The sequence below is a fragment of the Strix aluco genome, chromosome 1 (genome assembly GCF_031877795.1).
Source record: "Strix aluco isolate bStrAlu1 chromosome 1, bStrAlu1.hap1, whole genome shotgun sequence".
NCBI classification, from domain to species: Eukaryota; Metazoa; Chordata; class Aves; order Strigiformes; family Strigidae; genus Strix; species Strix aluco.
Genome location: NC_133931.1, coordinates 82,285,458 through 82,308,517, shown reverse-complemented (window position 1 = coordinate 82,308,517; position 23,060 = coordinate 82,285,458). Strand labels below are relative to the sequence as shown.

Below are 23,060 nucleotides of genomic sequence, written 5' to 3'. Positions count from 1 at the left end.
TTAGACAAAAATCCTCACATTGGAATAGCTTATATTGTTACAATGCAATAAATGCTGGGAAAGGGTAATCTTCATCGTCAAATCAACTTAGAGCACCTACCATCTGTAAAGTGGGGGAGAAGAGGTAGAACAGTTTTTGTTAGTCTTAATGCTGACATCCACTGCTACCAACTAAAGAGCAGTCCCTAATTCTCCTACAACCCAACTTGATTTAAGTAGCAACAATCCATATTGGCAACACACATGCAAATGTATGAGGAAGGAGGAAGGGTTAGCAGTAGCACTTGCTCATAACAAAAAGGTTTTTCATTGTTCCCTACAGAACCTCAAACAGATCAAATCCCAACCAGATACAGTATAGTACCTGCAAGAACTATGAAGAAAAAAAAACTATGTATACTTTTTCCTCCTGGGGAAAGGTAAAACTCTCAAGAGAGGGAAGGAATTGCAGAGGCCTTAAGGGACAGTTGGAAAAAGAGTGCAAAGGTATCACCGAGCAGCGTTGCACCATTATCATCCAGTTTCTGGAGAGTACGCTAAATCAAAACAGATTAGAAATCAATTAAAACCCTAAGAATTCTTTGCATTTGCCCTTGAGCTTTCACGTTGCTCATCTTCCAACACTGCTACAGGTTATAAAATACAAATATCAAAAGCAGATTTGTCACGTAAAACTGAAAATAAAACACAGCACAGTTGTTTAAGTGTGGTCAAGGATTTCTGTGAAAGACTGAGGAACTCCAGAGACACCACCCTCTTCCCCACCCTACTCTTCCTTACCTGGGTACATAACACATATCATCAGCCATTTAGGACTACAGGGCTAGATGACTACACACCAATAGGTGATCTTAATCTATCCTATTCATTTTCTAGCGTTTTGTATTTTTCTGGTTTTTGTTTTGTTATTTCTGGAGAATGCTACCTGACTGGGAGAATTTACCATGTGAGATAAAGGACTTATCTTTTGCAAAATGGTTGCTTTTGGGTATGAGCCAGCAGACTTGAGGGCTCTCTTCACTGGCTGCCCAACAGCCAAGTACCACCACTTTCAGGCCTTGGTAAATACAGGATTTGTTCAACTACCAAAGAAAAAAAAAATTAGAAGAATGAGTTCTACTGATCATGCAGGGATTTTGTCCACACTCCACTTGCTATAAGCCAGCATCCACAGGGTTAAAACAAGACTGTGTGAGGATTCTTTTTCTCTCAAGTGCATAGTTAGAGACCTGGCCTTGGCTCAAAAATACCTCCTAAATTTTCAGAATCCTTCACAATTTGTCTTACATTTCCTCAAAACCATGGATGGCTAGCATTAGAAACAAGGCAGTTATCAATATGAGTTAATTCACAAAAAGACCAGGCTCTGTGTCCTACCTACCACATTCCTTTCAGCCAAGTATCGATAACTCAGCTAGGAATAACATTGTGGAAAACACAGGTAGGATTAATTGGTGCTTAAAAGGCACAAACAGACAAACCACACTGCCACTAACAGCCGAATCTGCTGCATGAAAGGCTCCTGTGTCTGACTAGACTTGTTCTGGTTTGGATTCTAATCCTATGGAAGCCAAACTTCACTTTCTAGGAATGTTTTCGCTCATGTAGGGACTTAATGAAGAAACCCTACACCTCAGTGAAGGACACAGAGAGGGGGCATGAATATATTTTCTATAGAAAATGAGGCCTGGCAAAATGAAAGCAGGAAACCCAGAAAGGAACAGGTCTGCAACATTCACTTGTGTCCAACTTCTGCTGCCAAGACTTCTTCCTGTGCTCAAAAAAGGTAAGCAATAAGGTGGTTTAATTCCACCTCGTTACCTGACCCATAACTAGAGAAACATGTACAATTTTTAAGATGCTGGACAGTCATTCCAGTTCAGCTCTCAGAGTCAGAAATACAGTTTGACATACTATGTACTTTCACAGTGAGAAGCAAATGACATCATCACCGAAGCCCTAAAACAAAATACAATCCTTCAATCAATAAATCTGTGGACAACCAAAGAGAAACTAACATTCCACTTACTCCCAATTGCTGCCATACCTCTTGATAATCTGTAAACCCATTCACAGTTGGATAATTTCTCAGATACAAGAAAAGTTCTCTTGTATGCAGCCTCTTGAAACCAGAGTCAAAGTGGGAAAAATTAGTAATTGTTTGAGGGAGAGGAAGTCTCACATTCACCTTTGTTTCAGCAGTTCCTGGCAAGAGAAAAATACCCACAAGCATTCAAGTTTCTCCATAAAGACAACCACACAGTGCAACAAAAGGTACACCCACAGGGGAATAAAGAGCAATAATTTCCCAAGAGAAATGAAGACATTGGCAAAATATTCTGCTCACGTCTAATGAGTGCCAAAGAAAACTTCATACCGGACTATGCTGTATAGTCTATACATACAAATGGAAAGAAAACCTGTTTTAAAAAAGTCACCCCTAACATCTTTTATGTTTGAACATTTTAATTCAAGTCACTGTGGATATAGTTCTGATCCCAGTATCTTTCATAGACCTGATTATGTCACAGGGAATTTAACCTTCCATCTTGCTAGAAAGTCACTCCCTCTCCCACACAGAACAAATGTGCAAGGAATAGGTAATGTTAACAGGTGAATTAACCTAAAGGTAGCTTTTCGGTACTAAAGCCAAAATGTAAATTCCATTGCCAAGTAGCATAAAGCGTAGCAATACCCAAAAGACGTGTTGTACATGGGTTTAGTTTTAAATAGAAGATTCTAAACTGAGAAGGATCTACTAGCACTTTAGAACATTTAAATTAACTATATTGTCTGGTAATGATTGTTTCTTCTAAACTTGAATATTAACATACCCCTTGCACTATAATTTAAATGAGGGATTTAAATCCTTTTTGATCCAATTTTAGAATATGTGGAAAGCAGCAAGTCTTTACACCAGCAGAATATGGATTACTGACAAGCATTTTTACCAGTTATGGCTACATCAACTTGAAAACTGCAGAAATTATTTCTTACCATGATTAATACAAATATAACTTCTTCATTAATTAAAGCAACAATCTTCATTTTCTAGGAGAGAAAAAAAAAACATGTGATCCTGGGCTAGCTGTTCCTTCTGAAACAAGCAAAACTCTGTTGAAGAAGCTTTTCATAAAAGCACAGACCATTTATTCTGCCAGAAACAGCAACAAAAAACAGAGCCTGATTCTACCACCACAACTCTTAGGAGGGTTCTTCTATTTTATCTGTTGTCTGCCAAAAGAAAGAACAGTCATTGAGAAAGTGAGTTTCTTTATACAGTGGAAATGAAGACTTTTTTTTAAACCTTAATAATACAAGGTAAAAATAAATTATAGCTGAAAAACTCCAAACCAGCTGTAGACACAAGTTTACAGAGCACTGTTTAGAGATACTCAACTACTGTAAGACAGCCTTAACACTTGCCAGAACTTGCTACAGTTGAACTGTATTACTTCTGAAAGCCTGGTAGTACCTTTTGTAAACACAAGTAACCAGTAGAAGTACAGGACGATCAAGTTTGGGAGACATTTAAACAAACTGGACAGACATAATTCCATGAGACCTGATGGAATGCACTTCTGAGGGCTGAGTGATCTGGTAATGCCATGGCAAGGTCACTCTCAATTATCTTAGAAAGGTCATGGCAATCAGGAGAGGTTCTTGAGGGGTGATTTTTGCTTTCCTCCAGTCTTCAAGCAGGGCAGGGAGGAGAATCTAGAGACCCACAGGCTGGGCAGCCTCACCTCAAGCCAGGAAAAGTGACAGAGCTTCCTGGAAAATATTTCCAAGCCAAGAAGGTGATCAGGAGTCATTAGTGTAGATTTATAAATGGAAGTCATGCCTGACGAATCTGACAGACATCAACAATAAAATGACTGGCTCAGTGGATGAGGGGATATAGAGGATGTGGTGTATCCTGACTTCAGTAAGACTTTCCAACTCTGTTTCCCATAGCACCTTCATAGACAACTGATGAAGTACACACTTCATCAATGGACAGTGAGACAAAGTGAAGACTAACCAACCTGCTGGGAACAAATTGTTGTGATCAGCAACATGAAGTGCACCTGGAGCCCCATCACTAGTGGTGACCTGAATGATGGGACAGAGTGCACCCTCAACGAGTTCACAGATGATACAAAGCTGTGAGTAGTGACTGATGCACCAAGGGGTTGCTGCCATTCAGATGGACTTCAACAGGATGACAAGTGGGCCAACGAGAGCCTCAGGAAGATAGTTCAACAGAAGGAAGTGTAGAGTCCTGCACCTGGGGAGGTATAACCAGCTGGAACGCAGCTTGACAGGAAAGGATCTGAGGGTTCTGGTGGACATCAAGTTGAACATGAGCCAGCAATGTGCCCTCACAGCAAAGGCAGCCAACTATATCCCAGCCTGCATCGCTGTCAGAAAGCACTGTAGCAGATTGAGAGAGTTGATTCTTCTCCACTACTCAGCACTGGTGAGGCTACATCTGGAGTGCTGGGTCCAGGTCTGGGCTCCTCAGTACAAGAGAGACATGGACATACTGGAGAGAGTCCAGTAAAAGGCCATAAAGATAAATTGATTGGAGCATCTGACACATGAAGAGAGGCTTAGAGAGCTGGGATGGTTTACCCTGGAGAAGAGAGGACTCAAGGGGTAATCTTATCAATGTGTATAAATACCTGGAGGAGGGAGAGAAGGGAGTAAAAGAAGACAGAACCAGATGCTTTTCAGTGACAGCCAGTGAACAGACAAGAGAGAATGGTCACAAACTGAAATATAAGCACTTTCATTCAAAAATAATAAAGCATCAAAGCATCCTTTTTTTTTTCTTTAAATCTACAGGTGAGTGAACACTGGATGAGGCTGCCCAGAGATGTTGTAAGGTTGGAGGTGTTCAAAAATCTGACTGTACGTGGCTCTGGGCAACTTGCTCTAGTTGATCTGTTCTGAGTAGTGAGTTGGATTAGACATCTCCAGAGATGTCACTTCCAATCTGTGAGTCTGTATACTTCAGGCTCTAAAGTAGAAATCGAGATATGGCCAGGAGTTGATGGGAAAATATCCTAATGTAATTTTACTGCCTGTACTGATCTTCACTCGCAGTCTAGTATTGCGGAACAAGAGAGCAATTCCTCAGCAAGAAAGAGCACCTATGTTCTCAAACCCTTCTAAAAACAGATGAAGGCCTTCAAGCTTATTGGCTATGAAAGAATACAATCAAACATGAACTCAAGGAGGAAGGTCAGCTACTAGATCTTCTTGACATACAAGACCATATTGTTAGTTTCAACTTAATGCTAGCATGGCTAACTGGAACTGAAATCCTTCTCTCTGAGGTTTTTATTTATACCTCTTTTAGTAAATCCTAAGGTTCCAAAAATTCTAAAAGCATGAGTTGTAGTAGTATAATATCAACAATTTTCACCACATATTTCAGCAATAGCTTATTGTTTCCATCATCTTAGTTTAAAAAAGTTATGTTGATGCCACAAGCAACTTCCTTATAAACTGTCAGAGAAAAGGCAAATGGAATATGGAGAACAGAAATACGTTTCGCTAGGTACTACAGAAAAGATGATCTGTTCAGTACTTCTGTGGGTGACCAGCTGTTGTTTTTTCTCTTGCACTCCAGCGGTGCGCTAGATCAAGTACTAACATCGTTGTGTCAGTGACAAAACAACATATTTCACAGTAAGAGCCATGAGCACGTAAGAAACTCTCAAATACATGTGCTTGCTGTTCATCAGTTCCCACAATAGCTTTACTATCCCTCAAGGATAGAATTTAAATGAAATACTAATTCTTTAAGTAATTATTACACAATTTAAGAAAAAAACCTCCAAGTTCCTCCATCCCATGCAGTCACACAGAAAGAGGACTGTGTGCAATCTGGCAACAAAGTAGTATCAGAGCCTTAAATAGATGGCCTGCTTCTCTATAATGCGTGAAGTCATACAAGCAATGAAAGTCTGGACTCCCCATGAACTGACAAGATTACACTTGTAATGTGACAACTATACTTGATCCAAATTCTCCTTTCACTGTTAAACAAGCCTGTGTGACTCTTGATCAAAAGGGGTTCTTCCTAGTTAACCATCATTGACATTATGCCAATGTTTCTGGCTTCTCCTTTTTCTTTTCTTTCTTAAACAACAACAAAAGACATCTGACCTCATAACTGCTCCTTTTATAATATCATCTGCAAATCTCATTAGTGTCTTTACAGGAACAAATAATGAAATTGAAGATGATAATTTTTAAAATAGATTCACTGAAAAGAGTATTAGAACACATTTCTCCAAGTTAGTATGCTGTTTGAGAAGACTTCAATATAGCATTCCTGCAGCTATTATAGACATTTGTACACAAAACCCTGAGAAAGAAGCATCACATGATTTTAAGATGTTGACATGACAAATTTATGTGTTGTAGACAGGAATTTCCTGATTCAAAACATGGGCATGAAAGAAAGCTTCCTGTTTCTCTCTTTACTCCAAGAAGGGTCTTTGGAAGGGTTTACCACCACAGCCTGCCTGGAATACAGAGCTCCAGGTTAAGTACTGTACTACCATGCACACTACTAAAGCAAGGATATGATGGCAACATAAGTCTAACTACATGACTCCTCAGCTCAAGAGAGTCACTACCCCACCTGTGTCTGAATGGAAGTTGCTGTATCTGTTATGCATTTTCATATCTCAATTCTGAAAACAGATGTGTTAGAAAACAAACCCTTCCCATTGAGCAAAGGTGCATTAAAATTAGAGCAATAACTGATATGCCACTATAGCTTCCTCTGTTTAAATCCCATGCACATAAATGAAGCCTGAGGTTGCATTTTCAGCAAACAGTGCTGTTGAGCACAGGAAGGAAAAAGATTCCCAATGCCATGCAGATCCCTACAGTAATTACTCAGTTCAGATACAGGCATGCGTGTTAAACATCCATTTGCTTGAACAAGTAGCCTTACAACAAGGGTTTCAACTTGGTGGGGATGACGAAATGTATACAGGGAAAAAAAAAGCACCCAGCAATTTTTTCTCCATTTACTTGTTTAAGGCAGAGATCTCAAAAGTGCATAGGGTGAAGAGACCTACTTTGCCAAGAAATTATTTTTGTTGAGCTTAGATACTGGTACAAAGTTGAAGCCTTTTCCTTAAATATCTGTTCAAACACAGCCAACTCAAGCCTTTCCTTTAAGGCAGTACTTGAAACTGTTTGTGCATATTATCATAGAATAGTTTGGGTTGAAAGGGACTGTTAAAGGTCATCTAGTTCAACTCCCTTGCAATGAGCAGGGACATCTTCAACTAGATCAGGTTGCTCAGAGCCCTGTCCAACCTGACCTTGAATAGATCCAGGGTTGAGATATCTTATCACCTCTCTGGCATATTCCAGGTTCTCCTACAGTTCAGTCTATGTAGCACAATTACAACAGCACTTCTTCACACCTCCATATAGAAGATATATGAGAGTGTTTCTGTGATCAGCACAATTTAGCTCTGTTTGTTTCTGGTTTAGAACTTCTTGGGTTAAAGACCCTTACTCTGGTCAGTGTGCAGACCTTACTGCTTTCTTGAGAAGAATGGCCATGGTCCCTGATGACTTCTTCTGTATGGAGGGACATCTACAGATACAGACACCACAGTGGCAAGCATGTAAGATGTGCAGTCTAGGATAACAGGGACTTCTTTAACGACCTACAGCATAACATCAAGATGATAGCACCTCCTCTATGCTTCAACTCCTCTAAGGACCCCTCACATAAAACTGTCCTTAACATGATGTCTCTGCCAAAAGGCACACAGGTAGACTTGAAACAAAAGTGAGTGGTACGATCAGATGGAAGTAATAGCTTTTCCCCGAGGTCAACTACAACAACACTACTAGTACTCAACCTAAATGCTACTTGAGTAACAAAGTCTCTCAGCATGCTTATCCAATCACAAGTTGCATATCTGTATTCTTAGAAAATGCTGCATATTTCTTTTCCTTATGAGCAAGGAACAGATTCTACAGACAGGCCACAACGCATTTTTCAAGTTTTGAAGGTTTTTACTCCTTAATAAAATAGCTGCCCTAATTTAGCAAAGCACTCATCCTGTGTTAAAGGATACAGACTTAGTTGTCTACAAAACAAAGAACAGAAATAAACCATTTGTGCATTTCAGCTTTCAAATGCCATCCACTGTCTTCTGCTAATCACTTTCCTAACACAAACAAGACCCACAAAGTAGTAAACCAATACCTAGTTCGAAATTACTCGCAGAAGTGAGGAATCTAGAATTAGCCAAAGGACTGAAAATGCCAGAAAACCAAGTTCTCTGAGGAGATTTTTGGACTAGCAATTTAGACTTAAAACAGGCAGACAATCCTGAATACATGTTGATGTTTTTCCACAAGTAACTATACACTATCAACTTCAACTTGGATTTTATGAATCTAGCTTGGTACAAGGTACTTCTTCCAAGAAAACAAAAATACCATTTCAGTTTAGGAAAGTTAGTAAAGTAATCTCATTTCCTTCCCTGCCTACAGGGAGCAAGTAAAATAAGGACTAGGATGTGCAAGTCCTAAACTCCTACTACCTTAGTTGAGAGGGGTGAGCTAGAAGCTTTCCATGTTGTATCACCAGCACCAAAGTTTATTCAGGCCTCTGACTGGCATCCAATTAATGATTTTTTTTTTTTTTATAAAATATACAAAAGAAAGAGCATCTAGTTACTTTTGCACTGGGCTGAAGCAACCATCCAAGACAAAGATAATTCCCCAGAGTACAGTTAGTTAGCTCATATTTGTTAACAAAGCAATAATAAAATAAAAAAGACCCTACCTCCCCCCAGAAGCATTTTAGGAAATGAGTAACATTTATGAAATAACGTTGATGTGAGCCACTAAGTTACTTTCTAGAAAGCTACAGATAACATTAACAACTTTTGAAGCCTAAATCCCCCCCCAACATGTTACTTTGTGTGTGTGTGTATATATAAACATATGTGCCTGAGTACACACAGGCAGTTAATTTATTTTTTTTTTTTTAAAGAAAGAAAATACTGTACCATATGAAACTGAAAGCAGCACAGCAGCACAGTTAAATGCTGTATCCAAGCCTCCTCCTGTCCCTGTCATGTGATCTGGACAACAAGCAGCAACATAAGCACTGAGCTTAGAGTAAATTTACTTTTTGGAGACAAACTGAGTAAACATACACACAACCCTTTTGCATTGCTCAGCTGAAACTTAGATTAAAAAAAAAAGTCATAAGCAGCATTTGTGAAGGTTACTTTTGGTTAGCAGCAGTTGGCTACTGTCAGAGAACAAATTTACTTTCAAAATCGACATTGCTTGAAGGATTGACATTTTTAATGTTGCTTCCTTTCCAGTCCAAATCTTGCTGTTAAGAGGCAAGTCTCTTGACTCCCTGAACGCGGCAGACTAAAAACCATCTACAGGTAAAATGTAAGAACCAACCCTGGCTGAGCACCACAAAGCAGAAAAGATTGTATAAGTAAGCACAAAGAGTGCCATTGAGCAGCACCATAACACTTAGAGTAGTTCTATGGAGGGTGTTAAGTTTCAATTGCAGCAATTACACAGTGGGGAGGTGTGTAAGAGAATCATAGAATGGTTTGGGTTGGAAGGGACCTTAAAGACCGTCTAGTTCCAATCCCCTGCCATAGGCAGGGACACCTTCCACTAGACCAGGTTGCTCAAAGCCCCGTCCAACCTGGCCTTGAACACTTCCATGAAGGGGGCAGCCACATCTCTAGGCAACCTGTTCCAGCATCTCACCACCCTCACAGGAGAGAATTTCTTCCCTATATCTAGTTTAAATTTACCCTCTTTCAGTTTAAAACTGTCACCCCTCATCCTATCATTTACACTCCCTGATCAAGAGTCCCTCCCCATCTTTCCTGTAGGCCCGCTTTAAGTACTGGAAGGCCCCTATAAGGTCTCCCCGGAGCCTTGCGTTCTCCAGGCTGAACAACCCCAACTCTCTCAGCCTGCCCTCACAAGGAAGGTGCTCCAGCCCCCAGTCATCTTTGTGGTCCTCCTCTGGACTTGCTCGAGCAGGTCCACGTCCTCCGTATATTGGGGGCCCCAGAGCTGGACACAGTACTCCAGGTGGGATCTCATGAGAGCAGAGGAGAGGGGGAGAATCACCTCCCTCAACTTGGTGACTACATTTCTCTCGATGCAGCCCAGGATATGGTTGGCTTTCTGAGCTGTGAGTGCACATTGCTGGCGCATAGTCAGTTTTCCATCCACCAGTACCCCCAAGTCCTTCTCCTCAGGGCTGCTCTCAATCCACTCATCGCCCAGCCTGTATTTGTGCATGGGATTGCCTTGACCCAACTGCAGGACCTTGCACTTGGCCTTGTTGAACTTCATGAGGTTTACACAGGCCCACCTCTCAAGGTCCCTCTGAATGACATCTAGCTAAAGTAGGGAAAGAAAAAAAAAAAAAAAAAAAAAAAACAGACTTCTCCAAGAACAGCAAGACATATTATCTCAACAGAACACCTGGGAAAGGATCAGAACTGGAAGACAGACAGCAGTAAAAACTATATGCTAAACTTCACATTTAACACGTCAGATAGTAATGTGTAAATGCAACTCAGACATCAAAACAAAGTGGGAATAAACTGAACAGCCTATAAGCCATTTAGCCCTAACTTGATGAGACTCTTCACTTGATTCTGGAAATCTTGGCGGGGGGGGGAACCAACAAAAAAAAAAACCCACAGAATCAAAGACTGCCCTGGCTTTTGAAGATGTAGTGCATAGAGAAGATACCCTGGAGGAAGGAAGGGGGGGTATCACAATTTTGTAATTACATAATTCAATAAGAGCTAATTTACTGTCTTTCCCATTCCCTTATGCTCATTAAGATAGCCTATGAGGCTCCACAGATTCTAACCACCAGTATAAACAATTGACAAGCTATTCTGATTTGATTTTTTAAACTAAATAGCTTACCCATCTCTAATACTTTTTCTGTAGTGCAAGACCACCGCATTATACTGCTTTTCACACCTGACATAAGCACTGCTTGGGAGGTTAATCCACCAATGCTTTGCAGGGAAACAAATCCTAACAGATGCAAAAATCTGTAGGTCCTGAACTAACAGAACTTTTGGAGTCAAAAGATTTCCATACACAATGCCTGATGCATCAGAACATTTGCCATCACTAGATTAACAGAGATCTAGTTTGAAATCAAAGGTGCCATTCAAAAGGAGCTAATGTGTCCAACAGCAACTTCAAGAAAGAGGACACAAGTATGAAATCTTAGGTCTGTAAAGCAGGCCTGAACCATTTCTCCTGAGGAAGGGATTTAAGAGAGTAACCTATTCCAGAATGAACACAGACTGACCTATTTCACCACAGTGCTACATAGTGGCAATCCCTAGAAAGCTTCAGCTACCATACACCATCATCATGGTTAAAGCCATCTTTGTGAACCATGTTGCCTGTGCTTTGTGGCAACTGTATGCCGTGTCATAGGTAGGTTTCTGCACTGGCACTGACACTAGCAGGACACTTGGATCTATACAGGAATTCTTCCTCCAAGTGGTTTGTGAACAGAAGATGCCACAGAAAAATCTGGAGAAGGAACATTTTTCAAAACCAGAGATGAGTTAAAGTTATTCCCAAATAGTTTCCATTTAAGTCTTCCAAATCAAATATTCAAATTCAGAAAGAAAAAAAAAAAATTACTTTGTCAGCAAGGTTACAATTTGGAAAGGATATTGATTTCCTTACCTAAGCTGCCATTTCATCTGTTTCTCCCTTGCCATCCTCTGTTCTCCACAGCACCAGGCTCCTGTGTCCTATCAAGTCTTTCATGATATATTTTAGCTGATCAGCCAGAGCTGCTGCACACTGTCACCAACCCTCTCTAGACCAGCTTCTGGAAGAAGGTGGTGCAAGGAGATATCCAATGGAAGTTTTATCAACAACTGTGCCCATCTGGACAGCTGACTCATTAAAAAGACATCCCTTAATAAGGTCTGAACACTGGTGTTGTCAAAATGTTGTACCATTATTTAGTTGCTCTCAAATTTGACTGGTTCTGGAGTCTCGCAATGTAATAAAGTCACTTGGGAAGAACACAAGTGTTGAAAAGTTATGATTATTTTGCAAAGCAGCCATTCCACCTCAATGCCACAGCTTCCTTTTCTACGTAAGAACACAGATTGCTCCTCCAGCTCATGTCACAGCACCAATTTCCTTATAAAACAGAAGCCTGTGATTTTGAAGTCCTCCCCTTGTGGATGCAATGTTGCCTCAGGGGGTAAGAGGGACAGCATTCAGTCACCTTTTCCCAGAGAAAAAAGGGAGATGTTAGCTGCTCCCCCCTCCAACAGCAGGCTCCATAGCCAGTGCCCACCTAGCCTTGTGCCCAGCACACATACGGTTATTCTGCACTGAACTATTATAGAAACAGTGTCCAGAGTAGGAACAGCAACTGCCTAGGTGTCTAATCAACTCAGCAATACTTAAAGGGTGATATACTTCAGCTGAGCCTCCTCATCTGTAACAATGATTCATGTCTTCTGTCAGCTGCAATTCTCTTCAGCAATACCTTTTAATAAAGGTCCTTAAACAAAAAAGAAAAAAAATGAAGGGTTTTGATACCTTCTCCAGCAGGCTGCTCCTTCTGCTATCAGACATGAGGTAGGCATGACTATGACTCCTCTTATTCAAAAAAGAAATCAATGACAGAAAGGTGAATGATTTATCCCTAAAGCAGGAAAGTGAAGGACAATAAGCACTCTTGGTGAGGTAACTGACAATACATTTCCACTGCATAGGTGCCAGCCTTACAAGAACGGCTCCACGATCAAATGGATTTCTTGCCCCAGTAATCTATTACTTCAGTCATGCTATTCAAACATGACTGCTGGAACACATTCAGAAAGATTAACTTCAGCTTTAACATTTCAGTCAGGATCTACTGCACACTATGATATGCCTGAAATCTCAAGCTCCATATTCTTCTAGGTAAACAAGCTTTCAGAAATCATCTCCCTTATAGAAACATTTTAAAAGGCCAAATGAAAACTAGGAAAATAAACTTGTATTCAATAATCTACTTCTAAGAAGAGGTAAATTCTTGTAGACAAAATTTGGTATGTTATAATTTTATTTTATTTTTTATAACGACTGTTGTGTTCACATCCCATCTTCATGGCATATTTCAGAGAAGCAATTTTATTCACATTTAAGCTTCATTTTGAACAAGTTTTAGCCTATCTTAGAAAACTAAACTTATGGAAAATAGATATACTCATTAAAGGTGTCAGGAATTATTCACCAGGCTCTGTAAACAAACTAATTTAGACTCCTCAAACATCTAGCTCTCCTGTCCATCTTGACATTACAATTGTACCTTCCAAAAAAATTCTATTCAATAAAGCCTTGGAGAAGCAATAAATGAATAAAAAAGGTAGTACAGTGTAGTTTATGCTATTAGTCACAAATGGTTAGGACACCTGCCTGAGATCATTACATACACAGTATATATGTGAATGTCAAAAAATTATCTAGTACTATTAAGTGTAACAATGTAACAATCCATGCAAAATGTAATTTCCTATTAATAAAGGTTATGTAGTGTTTTAGAAGTGGTATCTTGAGCAGGAGTTATTCTTGCCCTAATGTATCTCTTCAGCTTTGAGATGAGAAGCAATTCAGGCAAATTCCTGAGGTTCCACAGCTTCACAGCAGATGGGAAGACTGCGTGAAAAACAACAGCCATTTTAAAAGTAATTTGTGTTGTCTTTCTGAAATCTCACCTAAGATACTAGCAAGCAGCAAATGAGAAAACAGCATTCAAGAAGTTCAGCAAACAAAGGTACTTTTCTCCACCCCTAAAACGGCATACTGTACACAGTGCAGCACCAGTCTACAAAGCCAACTATGCCAAAAACTATGTACCACATACCTAACCACCTATGCCACTCTATGAACTTCAAGCCAGATATTCAGGTTGCTCTTAAAGCACACAGCCATTGAATGTTTCCTCTGAGTGCTACCCCTTCACCCGGGACCTTAGTCACATCCTATTAAAAAGCAACTTTTTATGGTAATTAGCAGTTCAATTGTCAAAGGCACCAAAAGACCCAGTAGCTTATGAAAAAAACAACTCCCTTTATCAGACTTAGATTTGTTCTCCTCTGCATCACCCAGAAAGAAAGTAGCAAACAAGAGCTTCTCTAAGTTTCACAGTAATTGATGATGCATAGAAGCTGCCAGGAAACCCAGATCCACGAGCATACTAATGATGTGTGGGACGAGTTACCTAAATTGAAAGATCAAAGTTTTGGCTATGACATTTGGAGATTTTTTAAATTTATTTTTGTTTTATTTTATTTTTAAACCAGTATTCTACCTATTTCTCAATCCAGGTAATGGTCTGTACTGCAAAGATTAATTTACCACATATGGTCCACATTCCCAGCATCCAACCTCCCCTCTGAATGGAAGGAAGAAGTGAATTAGTTAGGAATATCCTAGTTGCACCAATCCTCCTCTTCCTCACAGTTCCTATCAGGTAGTGCTGGAACAGTAAATCTCCACCGAGGACTGCGGAAGACTTGGTGTCCATCACGTTCCTTCCCCAAAGCATTCCTCTGAACTCACAGGAAAGCTCAGGGGTGCAGCCATGCCTTCTTATCATCGAGCTAAACACCCCTCAGCAACATGCTTTTTTGCAAGTGACCAGAACTATCAACACTGACACTTTCAACTCTGGGGACAAACTAGGGTTTCCCCTTTCAGGAGAAAACTAAAGAGGCTTTGATTGCAACTTCCAGGTTCACCCCATTTATGCCGAAGTTATTTTAGTGACAGTATCAACAACAGCGAGAATACCTCTAGCTTAAAGCTTCTGACTTTCAAGTCTTCCAAAAGCAGAGCTCAATTGGCAATAAGTGAAAGGAACTGCAGGATCTGTTTGAGAAGTGGTGTTTTTCCCCTTTCCTTTTGACAATCTTCATGCATATTTTGGATGTGAGAGAGGTGTATTCTTTGGCAGTTGCCTTCTGAACTCCCAAAGAATCGAGCAGACCCACAGGACCATCTCCTTTGCTCCACCCACAAACCCTCAACAACAACAAAAAAAAAAGGGGGGGGGGGGGGAGAAATATAGTGATCTTATATGGTCGCCCAGTACTATGAGGGGAAGGCACGTATCCTATGTGGCTGCATAAAGACTATGAGGGCAACACATATACAAGACAACTAAAAGTTAAAGAAAGCTTAAAACTAGCTGGCAGGAAGACAAACTTTCTGTACTTGCCATTGGTTTGCCTGACACCAGCTGACTGTTCCAGTAGTCCTCCACACCAGCAGCAAAGCAGCTGAAATTCATCCCTGATGCAACTCCAGCGAGACTAATAGGTTTCCACAAGAATGAATCAGGCCCTGTATATCTAAAACCAAACCCACTAAAGTTTCACTCAAGCGAAATTGCAGGAGTACAATCTATGGATAACAGCTGGAGAACATTAACTCTCCCCTCCTTTCCTGGGGTTAATTTCTTTTTTTTTTCTTTTTCTGTTCAGACAGGAAGCAGTCATATACCATACTGCATAATATAAGGAGCTTGGGATAGGAAGACAAGTAGAAAAAGATTACAAAGAGCGCTCTAAAAGTTTTTAGCGAAGTTATGCTGCTGTAACCCCTGAGCTGCCCCCAACGTTTGAAGCCACGCCGCTGCCTCTACATCATGACTTGAGACAGCAGTTACCACCCACCTATTAAAAAAGAAAAAACAAAAAACACACCACAACGACATAATTAAGGGTATTTTAAAGGTCTCAGCGCAGCAGGAGCCTGAGGGCCGTGTCCTGGTTCCCAGCGGGGGTCACCCCGGCACCCCTCTTCCCCCCGTCGACTCACCCTCGCTGCCGTACTGCTTGCCATTGTTCGCGCCCATCCTGCCGGCTTCATGCTCGCCGCCGCCTCCCCCCGCCGCCGCGCAGCATCTCTACCGCGGGGCGCTGAGCGACCGCGGGTGATGATGATGATGGAGAGGAGCTGGGGTGCGGTGAGGGGGTGGGAAGGAGATACACCCCTCCACACCCCCCTCCCCGAAGAGTTTTCACGGCGACATGTCCAAAGCAGCCTCGCAACTTCCTCCGCTTCTTCTCGGGTGACCGATAACCTCCCTTCCCCTCCAAAAAAAAAAAAAAAAATAGAGAGAGGGAAAGAATAAGAAATGGATGGGATGTATCGGGACGCCTTCCCAGCCCCGGTTTCCAGCCGGGGTGTCAGGGCAGGGGAGGCGGCTCCAGTTATAATCCACAAGCAGGACGGGCGGGACGGCCCCCGGGCGCAGGCTCCGCGGCCGGCGCAGGGACTCCTCCGGTCCTTCAGCGCTGCTCCGCCTTCCTCCTCCTCCTCGCAGCCCCACTACTGCCGCCGCCTCCCCTGGGAAGCCGCCGCCAGCCACTTGTTGCCCGGGGAAGGAGGAAGGGGAGAGCCGCCGCCACCGACTTTTTGTTAGCGGCAGGCGCCTCCTCCCGGCGCCCAGCACCGCCGGGCCGGGAGGAGGGATGAAGGGAGGGAGGGAGGGATGGAGATCCGACAGCCGGCCCCGGCCTTTAAAGACACAGCGCACGCCCCGGCGGCTCCCCATGGCCCCCCGCCTCCCCCGGTGTCCCCCCCCCCCGCGGCGGTGCCCCAGCGCAGCGCCCCGGGGCCGCCCAGCCCGGCCGCCCTCCTCCTGGCCGGCCTCTGCCCCAGCCCCGCCGCCCTCCCCAGCTCGCCCCCGGCCGTGCCCCGTTGCCGGGCCCTCCCCGGGCTGCCCGGCCGAGCCCCGGAGGCCGCCGTGAAGGCAGCGGGCGCTGCGGAGGGAAGGTCCTCGCTGCTCTCAAGGAGCATCCAGGGCGGGACTGGGAGGTGTTTGCCCGGGTGTCGTTCCCATGGTTGGGCACCTTCGTGGCACCCTCCAACCCTGCGCAGTTTTCAGAAGTTGCCAGAAAGTCACCGTGTGTACAAGGAAGCCACGCAGGCGGTCTGTTGGCCGGTTGTTCCCCCCTTCTTTGGGGTTTGAGCTGTTTTCTCCTTTGCAAATAGTCTTCCCACAAACCCTCCACTTCAGTGAATCACTCCTGGCCTTTGTCACCACATGGAAGAAAAAGACCAACTGTTTAAACATCCCCAAATTAGTTCATCAAGTATTCTACAGGGCTGGTGCTTTGCGATGAGATGTTTCTATCTAATTCAGCTTTCTTAAAAAACAGCTGCTGCTGCTTCTTCTTTCACCCCAAAAGACAGACTCTTTAACTCTCAAGACCACAGGGGTTGGCAGGAAATCAGAAGCAATATGTACCCATTCAGCTCAAACCTTAGGGCTGTTATTACAAACTCTGGTAGGGTCTCACCTACCATGACCAATGATGTCATCTAACAGAACATTGCATACCTGAAACAGTCGAGTATGCTCAATGGCGTAAGAGACGGCACTGATGGGGTAAGGGCCCTCCCCGAGGGCAGCCCACCCTAACAACAAAATTGGGAATCACAGTTTTCACTATCGTGGGGGCATCTGCAGTGCCTCTGCCTGGCAAAAGGGGCTGGATAACAGGAGATGCTCTCGAATGGATGTAAGGGTAAAGGGCTGTGTGTGAACAGGTTAATACCCGAAACTGCCGGTCCTGAGAGGATGCTTGCCCCCAAATGGCTAACAGTAAAACAACAATAACAACAGCAATGAAGTTTGCTCAAGAAAACTATTACACAGATTAAGTGGTAATCAGGGGTTAACAAGAGATTTTTGGAAAATAGTCAGATTGAAAAGAAGTAAAAAAGAAGGATGCGATAGACACCAGTCCAACCTGGTTTGACACTGCCAAAAGTCGCTCAGCTGACATCTCACTTCTGCCTTGGCCTGGAGGCACTTGCTCTCTGCCTGGTGGCAGTTCGGGGTTGCAACAAGCAGGGACCTGCACCCCAGGTGTGTGTGGGTATTTGTGCCACATACATTAGCATAGGGAGCAGCACAGGTACATGTAACTACACCTAAAATGTGGGTTACACAGGTACCTGCAGGAGGTGTGTGAGAATAGGGGGACCCACACTCTCAGAAGAGAGGTATTTGTTTGCAACCTACACAGCCTCAGGGGTGGCGTGCCCACAGGCATGCATGCGTGAGCCTCAGACTCTTTAGGATTAGTTATAGAAGGGTCTTTAGAAGTTTATAGCTGTTTACTAACATTTTGCAAGTATCTACTATTGTGGTTTATGTGTTGTATTGCTGGTACTGATCCTCAGCATACAGCTCACTGATTGCCAGGTCATTACATGTCCTTATTAAAAAGACAAAACCACTTTAATCCTGATTTGATTTAAACCATGAGTTGCGCAGTTTTCCCTGCACCACACTATGATCTTATGTATGAAAAAGCCTGTCTTCCTAAATATATCACAACATATGCAAGACAATCACCACAACTACAGATAATTCTAAGCAAATTACATCTTTGTCAACAAATGCAAATAGCATATGAAACTGCAGAGGCAAAAGCATCAACACTGACAGCACTACAAGGGAAGTTTCTAAAACCTGACATTTTCAGGACAGAAGGTTAACTTATAAGGAAAAAATGTGCATTTTCATTAAGAGGTGGACTAATTACCTGAAGCTGAAAAGAGTACCAGCAGCACAGATGACTGACAAGTAATTAGGCAATATTAGTTAGGCTCTAATCCCATCAGATACTGGTCATTAGTGCTTCTCCTTGTGAAAACGTTTTGGCCCTGGTTCAAGATGACAACACACATCCTTCAATTCTCTTAAGAAAATACTTTTTTCTGGGGTCAGATGCATCAAATGACCATCTTAGATTTTTCAAAAGAAAAAATGAATTAGTCTAAAAATACAGTTTTCTGTAATCAAAGGTTAATTTCTAACCACTGATATTAAACAACCTTTGTACTCCACCAAGGCAGGCAGGCTTTGACACAAGTGTCTGCTTTTAACATCCTCTATTTTCTTTTTGAGGGTTACCTGTTCAGGGGTTGGGCGAGAAGAAATCTGCTTGTAGGGTTTGAAAAACCCTTGCCCAAACACTTGCTAGGTACTCACCTTGGAGAATAGGATGTTAAAAAAAGAAGCTGGGGCTTTCTGGGGTACAGCAGCCTACCTCTGTCATTCAGGCCCTCACCTCTGACTCAGTGGGGGGCAGCTGTGGCTGCTACACCCAGCCGTACCATCCTCCCCCCATCAGATACTGTGGGGCAGTGACGGTCCCCAGCTGTGGGAGAGCGCACGCAGGCTGAAACCAACACGTGTCCATGCTGCATGTGCAGCCCAGCTGTGCTTAATCTTAGCCTGAAATACAGTGAAGGGAGTAACCACTGCAAACAACTGCCTACCAACCTCTCAGCTCCTCATGTCACGTCGTGTTCTGTGCATCCCGTGGTGCTCAACCACCTGAAAGTTTTCCTGTGTGGGTCATAGCGCCAGCAAGGCCAGTGATCCCACTTCTAACTCCTAGAAGGTTCTTCATTTGTTGCAGCAGCCTTTCTTGCATATAGGAGAGAAATTCCTTAGACCGATTGGAAACATAATCCCACAGAGACCCAATTGCATAGCTGTAAATAAATAATTTTACATGATTCGGAAAGAACAGAGCTTCCATGAGAAGGAGTACAGCAGTTTCCCTCCAAACTCAAAATCTGATGCACTACAACTAAAATGAATCCCTTTGCCAAGGAGTAATTTTGCTCATCAAGAATAGCATAGACTGGTGCTTCGTGAGCCTTGAAGTTCAGTTGTCGAGGGAGACCTGTAAAGAATAATGACATTAGACAAACAAGTTACCAGTCTGTCAAGTTTATGACATAAACGCCAGAAATATTCCAACGTGACCAGAACCAAAAGGAAAGGAAAATAACCACGCAAAAAAGAAAAAAATAAAACAACAGAAAAAAAGCCTAGAGGGAAAAGAACATCTTGCTTTAGGAGATCTGAATTCAGCTTTCAGATGAAGGACTGAATACTTCTGCTACACATCCCATTACACTCTTTCTAGAGGAGAATGAGATGGAGGGCACATGGAGAAGCAGTAAAGTACCAAACTCATTTTTGTACAAAGACATAAAATCCTCAGCAGAAATGTATTCATCACAAATGAAACTACTGACAATGGGTAACCATTTTGTGCAAGGCAGTTAGGACAGTCAATCTTGGAGCTTCATAAGCCCAAAAGCGTCAACATGAACAGAGAAGTTGGGAAATGGTAGTTCAAAGAGGACCTACAAGTTTCAACTAGGACTGAGTCATCTTATAGTCCTTCAGTATTTACCAAATGCTTGGTTCATTGTGGGATTCACTGTGGGAGTCTGGGAGGCCTATTATGCCTAGCCATATGGTTTGGGACTTAGTACCATTATGTACTGTGGATGGGACCTAAGGAGATATTTTCTTTTAACAGTTTCAGAGATGTTTCATTCATTCTTGGAAAAGTTATGTAGTGGTCTTTTTCTTCTTTTTTTTTTTTTTCCTTGTCTTCCAGTTGGTTAGTACTTTATACATTGAGACTATTCAATTTGAACTACAAACATAGTACATTTATATATAAATACAAAGGACTGGTAGGAGTCTCTTGGCTGTGACTGAGCTAAGCTGCCCGAATCACATCATATAATTCTTAGTGAAAGTGTTTACAATAACCCTTTAAGATACCCTAGCCTTCAAAATGGTGCAAAGAGTGTTAAAACACATCAGTTCTGCCATCTCTTCAACGATCCAAAGGAGATTAAGTGCTTTCTCTAAGGACAAGAATCATTTTCGGGTTTGTTGCCTCTTAATATAAGTAGTATGAGCCCACCTAAGAGAGGAGGAGATGGAGTACTATCACCTACTGGTTTTTCAAGACTGGGAAAGATTCATTGTTAAAGGGGATGTGCCTTCCTATATTGCTGTTTTCCTCCTTCATGGGGAGACATCAATGCATTTTTCTTAGACTTGTATCCTGTCCCAGTGAGAGGAACTTAGAAATTATTAGGACTGAGGAAGAACAAGCTATGGGCCAAAATGTTTCTATTTGGATGTGTTGCTACAATCGTTCCTGGGAGTGTTTGCATTATATCTCTATCCATTATGGGCCTCCCTCTGTGGTGCATTACAAGTCTCATGAAGCACCATTTTTTCTATTCCATGAACAAAGCCACAGTGATTTTGGAAGAAGTAGCCAAACAAAGGGTTCTGGATAAAGAAAATAAATAAATAAATTTGAAAGCAACTGAACTATTTCCATAAGGCATCATCACAGCAATTCCAAGACTAAATATTTTGGCTCTGGAATTTTTGCCACAGTTGTTCTTGGTGGGTTTTTTTCCTTAGTTTTAGTCTAAGCTTTCCTCTTTGAAAAAAAATAAACAAAAAATCGAAAACTTCCAGCTACTTCCAACTAGCTTTATGTCGAACTTCAGTTTAAAAGCCATTTGTATCCCAGGCTTTCAAATTCCAGCAACAAAACTAAGACTAGTTTCCTATCTGCTATAGGAAGCTTTGATTTTTCATACTTGAGACATTTTAAGCATTTGTTTTCACACTTTATATTTAAACAAAATTATGAAAAAAATTAGTATCCTTTTAAAGACAGCAGAAGCCAAGTAATATTTTTCTAATTAATTCTACTTTTACATCACCGTGTTCATATGGCTGCATATATTTTGTGAACACTCCACGATAATATCTGTGTTGACTGCTTTTGGGCATTCTAAAGTGAAAAAGAATCCAAAAGAAATTTGACTAATATGTTGCTGGCAACTTAGAGCAATTATCAAAAGCATATTGTTTTATTAACTACAGAATGATCCATTAATACTACCTACCTCCTAAAGGAAAAAAAAATCTAGATTATCTTCATAATTATAGATAAAAATTATGGCCTCACCACCATATGATCTGAGAATGTGTGCCATTTTATCATCAGTAGCCTTAGTATAATTATGAATGATGGCTAAAAAGCTGCAGGATCTAAGACAGCTCAGATGATTGTATTTTAAGTGGTAGCTTTTATTAGAGTCTGTTCTGCTGACTGAGAATTCTCACAGCATCCCCTTGCATGAGGTCAGGCTGCTCCAGCCAAGCAAAGGCTCTGGTCTCACAATGACTTCAATAGGTCTGGTTAAAATACGTTAAATCAAGGTGGTGCTCAAATTCTAGGACACTTTCGACTTTAGTTTGTCTTATGACAGGTGCTGATGGAATCACAGAACAGATGAAGTACAGGCAGTTCCATCAAATAAAGATCCAGTTTTATTCTAAACTTCTTTCAGATGTTCAACTCATCAAATCTTAAACAAAAAGTTTTTAACCAACCTGAGACTTTAAGACATTTTTCCTGATTTCTTTTCAGTTTCACAGGAGAAAATCTTCACTTGGACTTGATTTCTCCCATCTTCCAAAAACAAAAGCAATAAATAAAGTTCAGACTGTGTTGAAACATGTTTTATATTACATGTAAAATCTGTTGAAAAGAGCAGTGCATTTGCAAAGTCAAGCTCCTAAGTCTCAAGTGTTAGAAAACATAGGAATGAAGACTGCGTGCAACTCCAAAACCACCATCCTGAATTCCCCTGCCTTGTCCACAATACACCTTCCACAACAGACAAGGCTGGGGCCTACAGCCAACGCTGCAAAACCACTTCATTCCCAGAAGCAGTTTGCGATTATGTAAGTTATGGCATTATAATGCATAAGCTCAATGGAGACATAGTAGGACTGTAGAGGCAAAATTAATTCTGGCATTTCATAGCTTATGTCTGACCTTGCAGTTTTAATGTAGGGGTTTTTTGCTTGGTTTAGAACACAGGGTTGTCTGGTGCTTTCTCCAAGAACTAAGCAAAGAATGAACTTAAGAAGATACATTGCCTCATCTCACTGACATCTACAGCGATCATTTGCAGGTTTGGAAGCCTGAGCCCTGCTAAGCACACTGCTGTTAGTTGGACTAGGAGAAGCACTGATGGCAAAAGAAGACTTTCCAAGCACCGTGATTGTGTCTGTGCTGTCCTTCTCGGTACCCTGGCTGCAGCACACTGTGCAG

The 23,060-nt window shown here is 41.9% G+C and overlaps 1 protein-coding gene across 1 annotated transcript in view; it reads right to left on the bottom strand.

Annotated features, from left to right (window-relative positions):
- Positions 1–16,534, bottom strand: part of FBXL7 (F-box and leucine rich repeat protein 7) — a 196,912-nt gene extending 180,378 nt beyond the window's left edge. The window contains exons 1-2 of the mRNA XM_074826297.1: positions 16,322–16,534; positions 15,898–16,286 (exon numbers count right to left, since the gene is read on the bottom strand). Of these exons, the coding sequence (XP_074682398.1) occupies positions 15,898–15,934 (37 nt within the window). The 5' untranslated portion in view covers positions 15,935–16,286; positions 16,322–16,534. The remainder of the gene's footprint in view (positions 1–15,897; positions 16,287–16,321) is intronic.
- Positions 16,535–23,060: the final 6,526 nt, after the last annotated feature.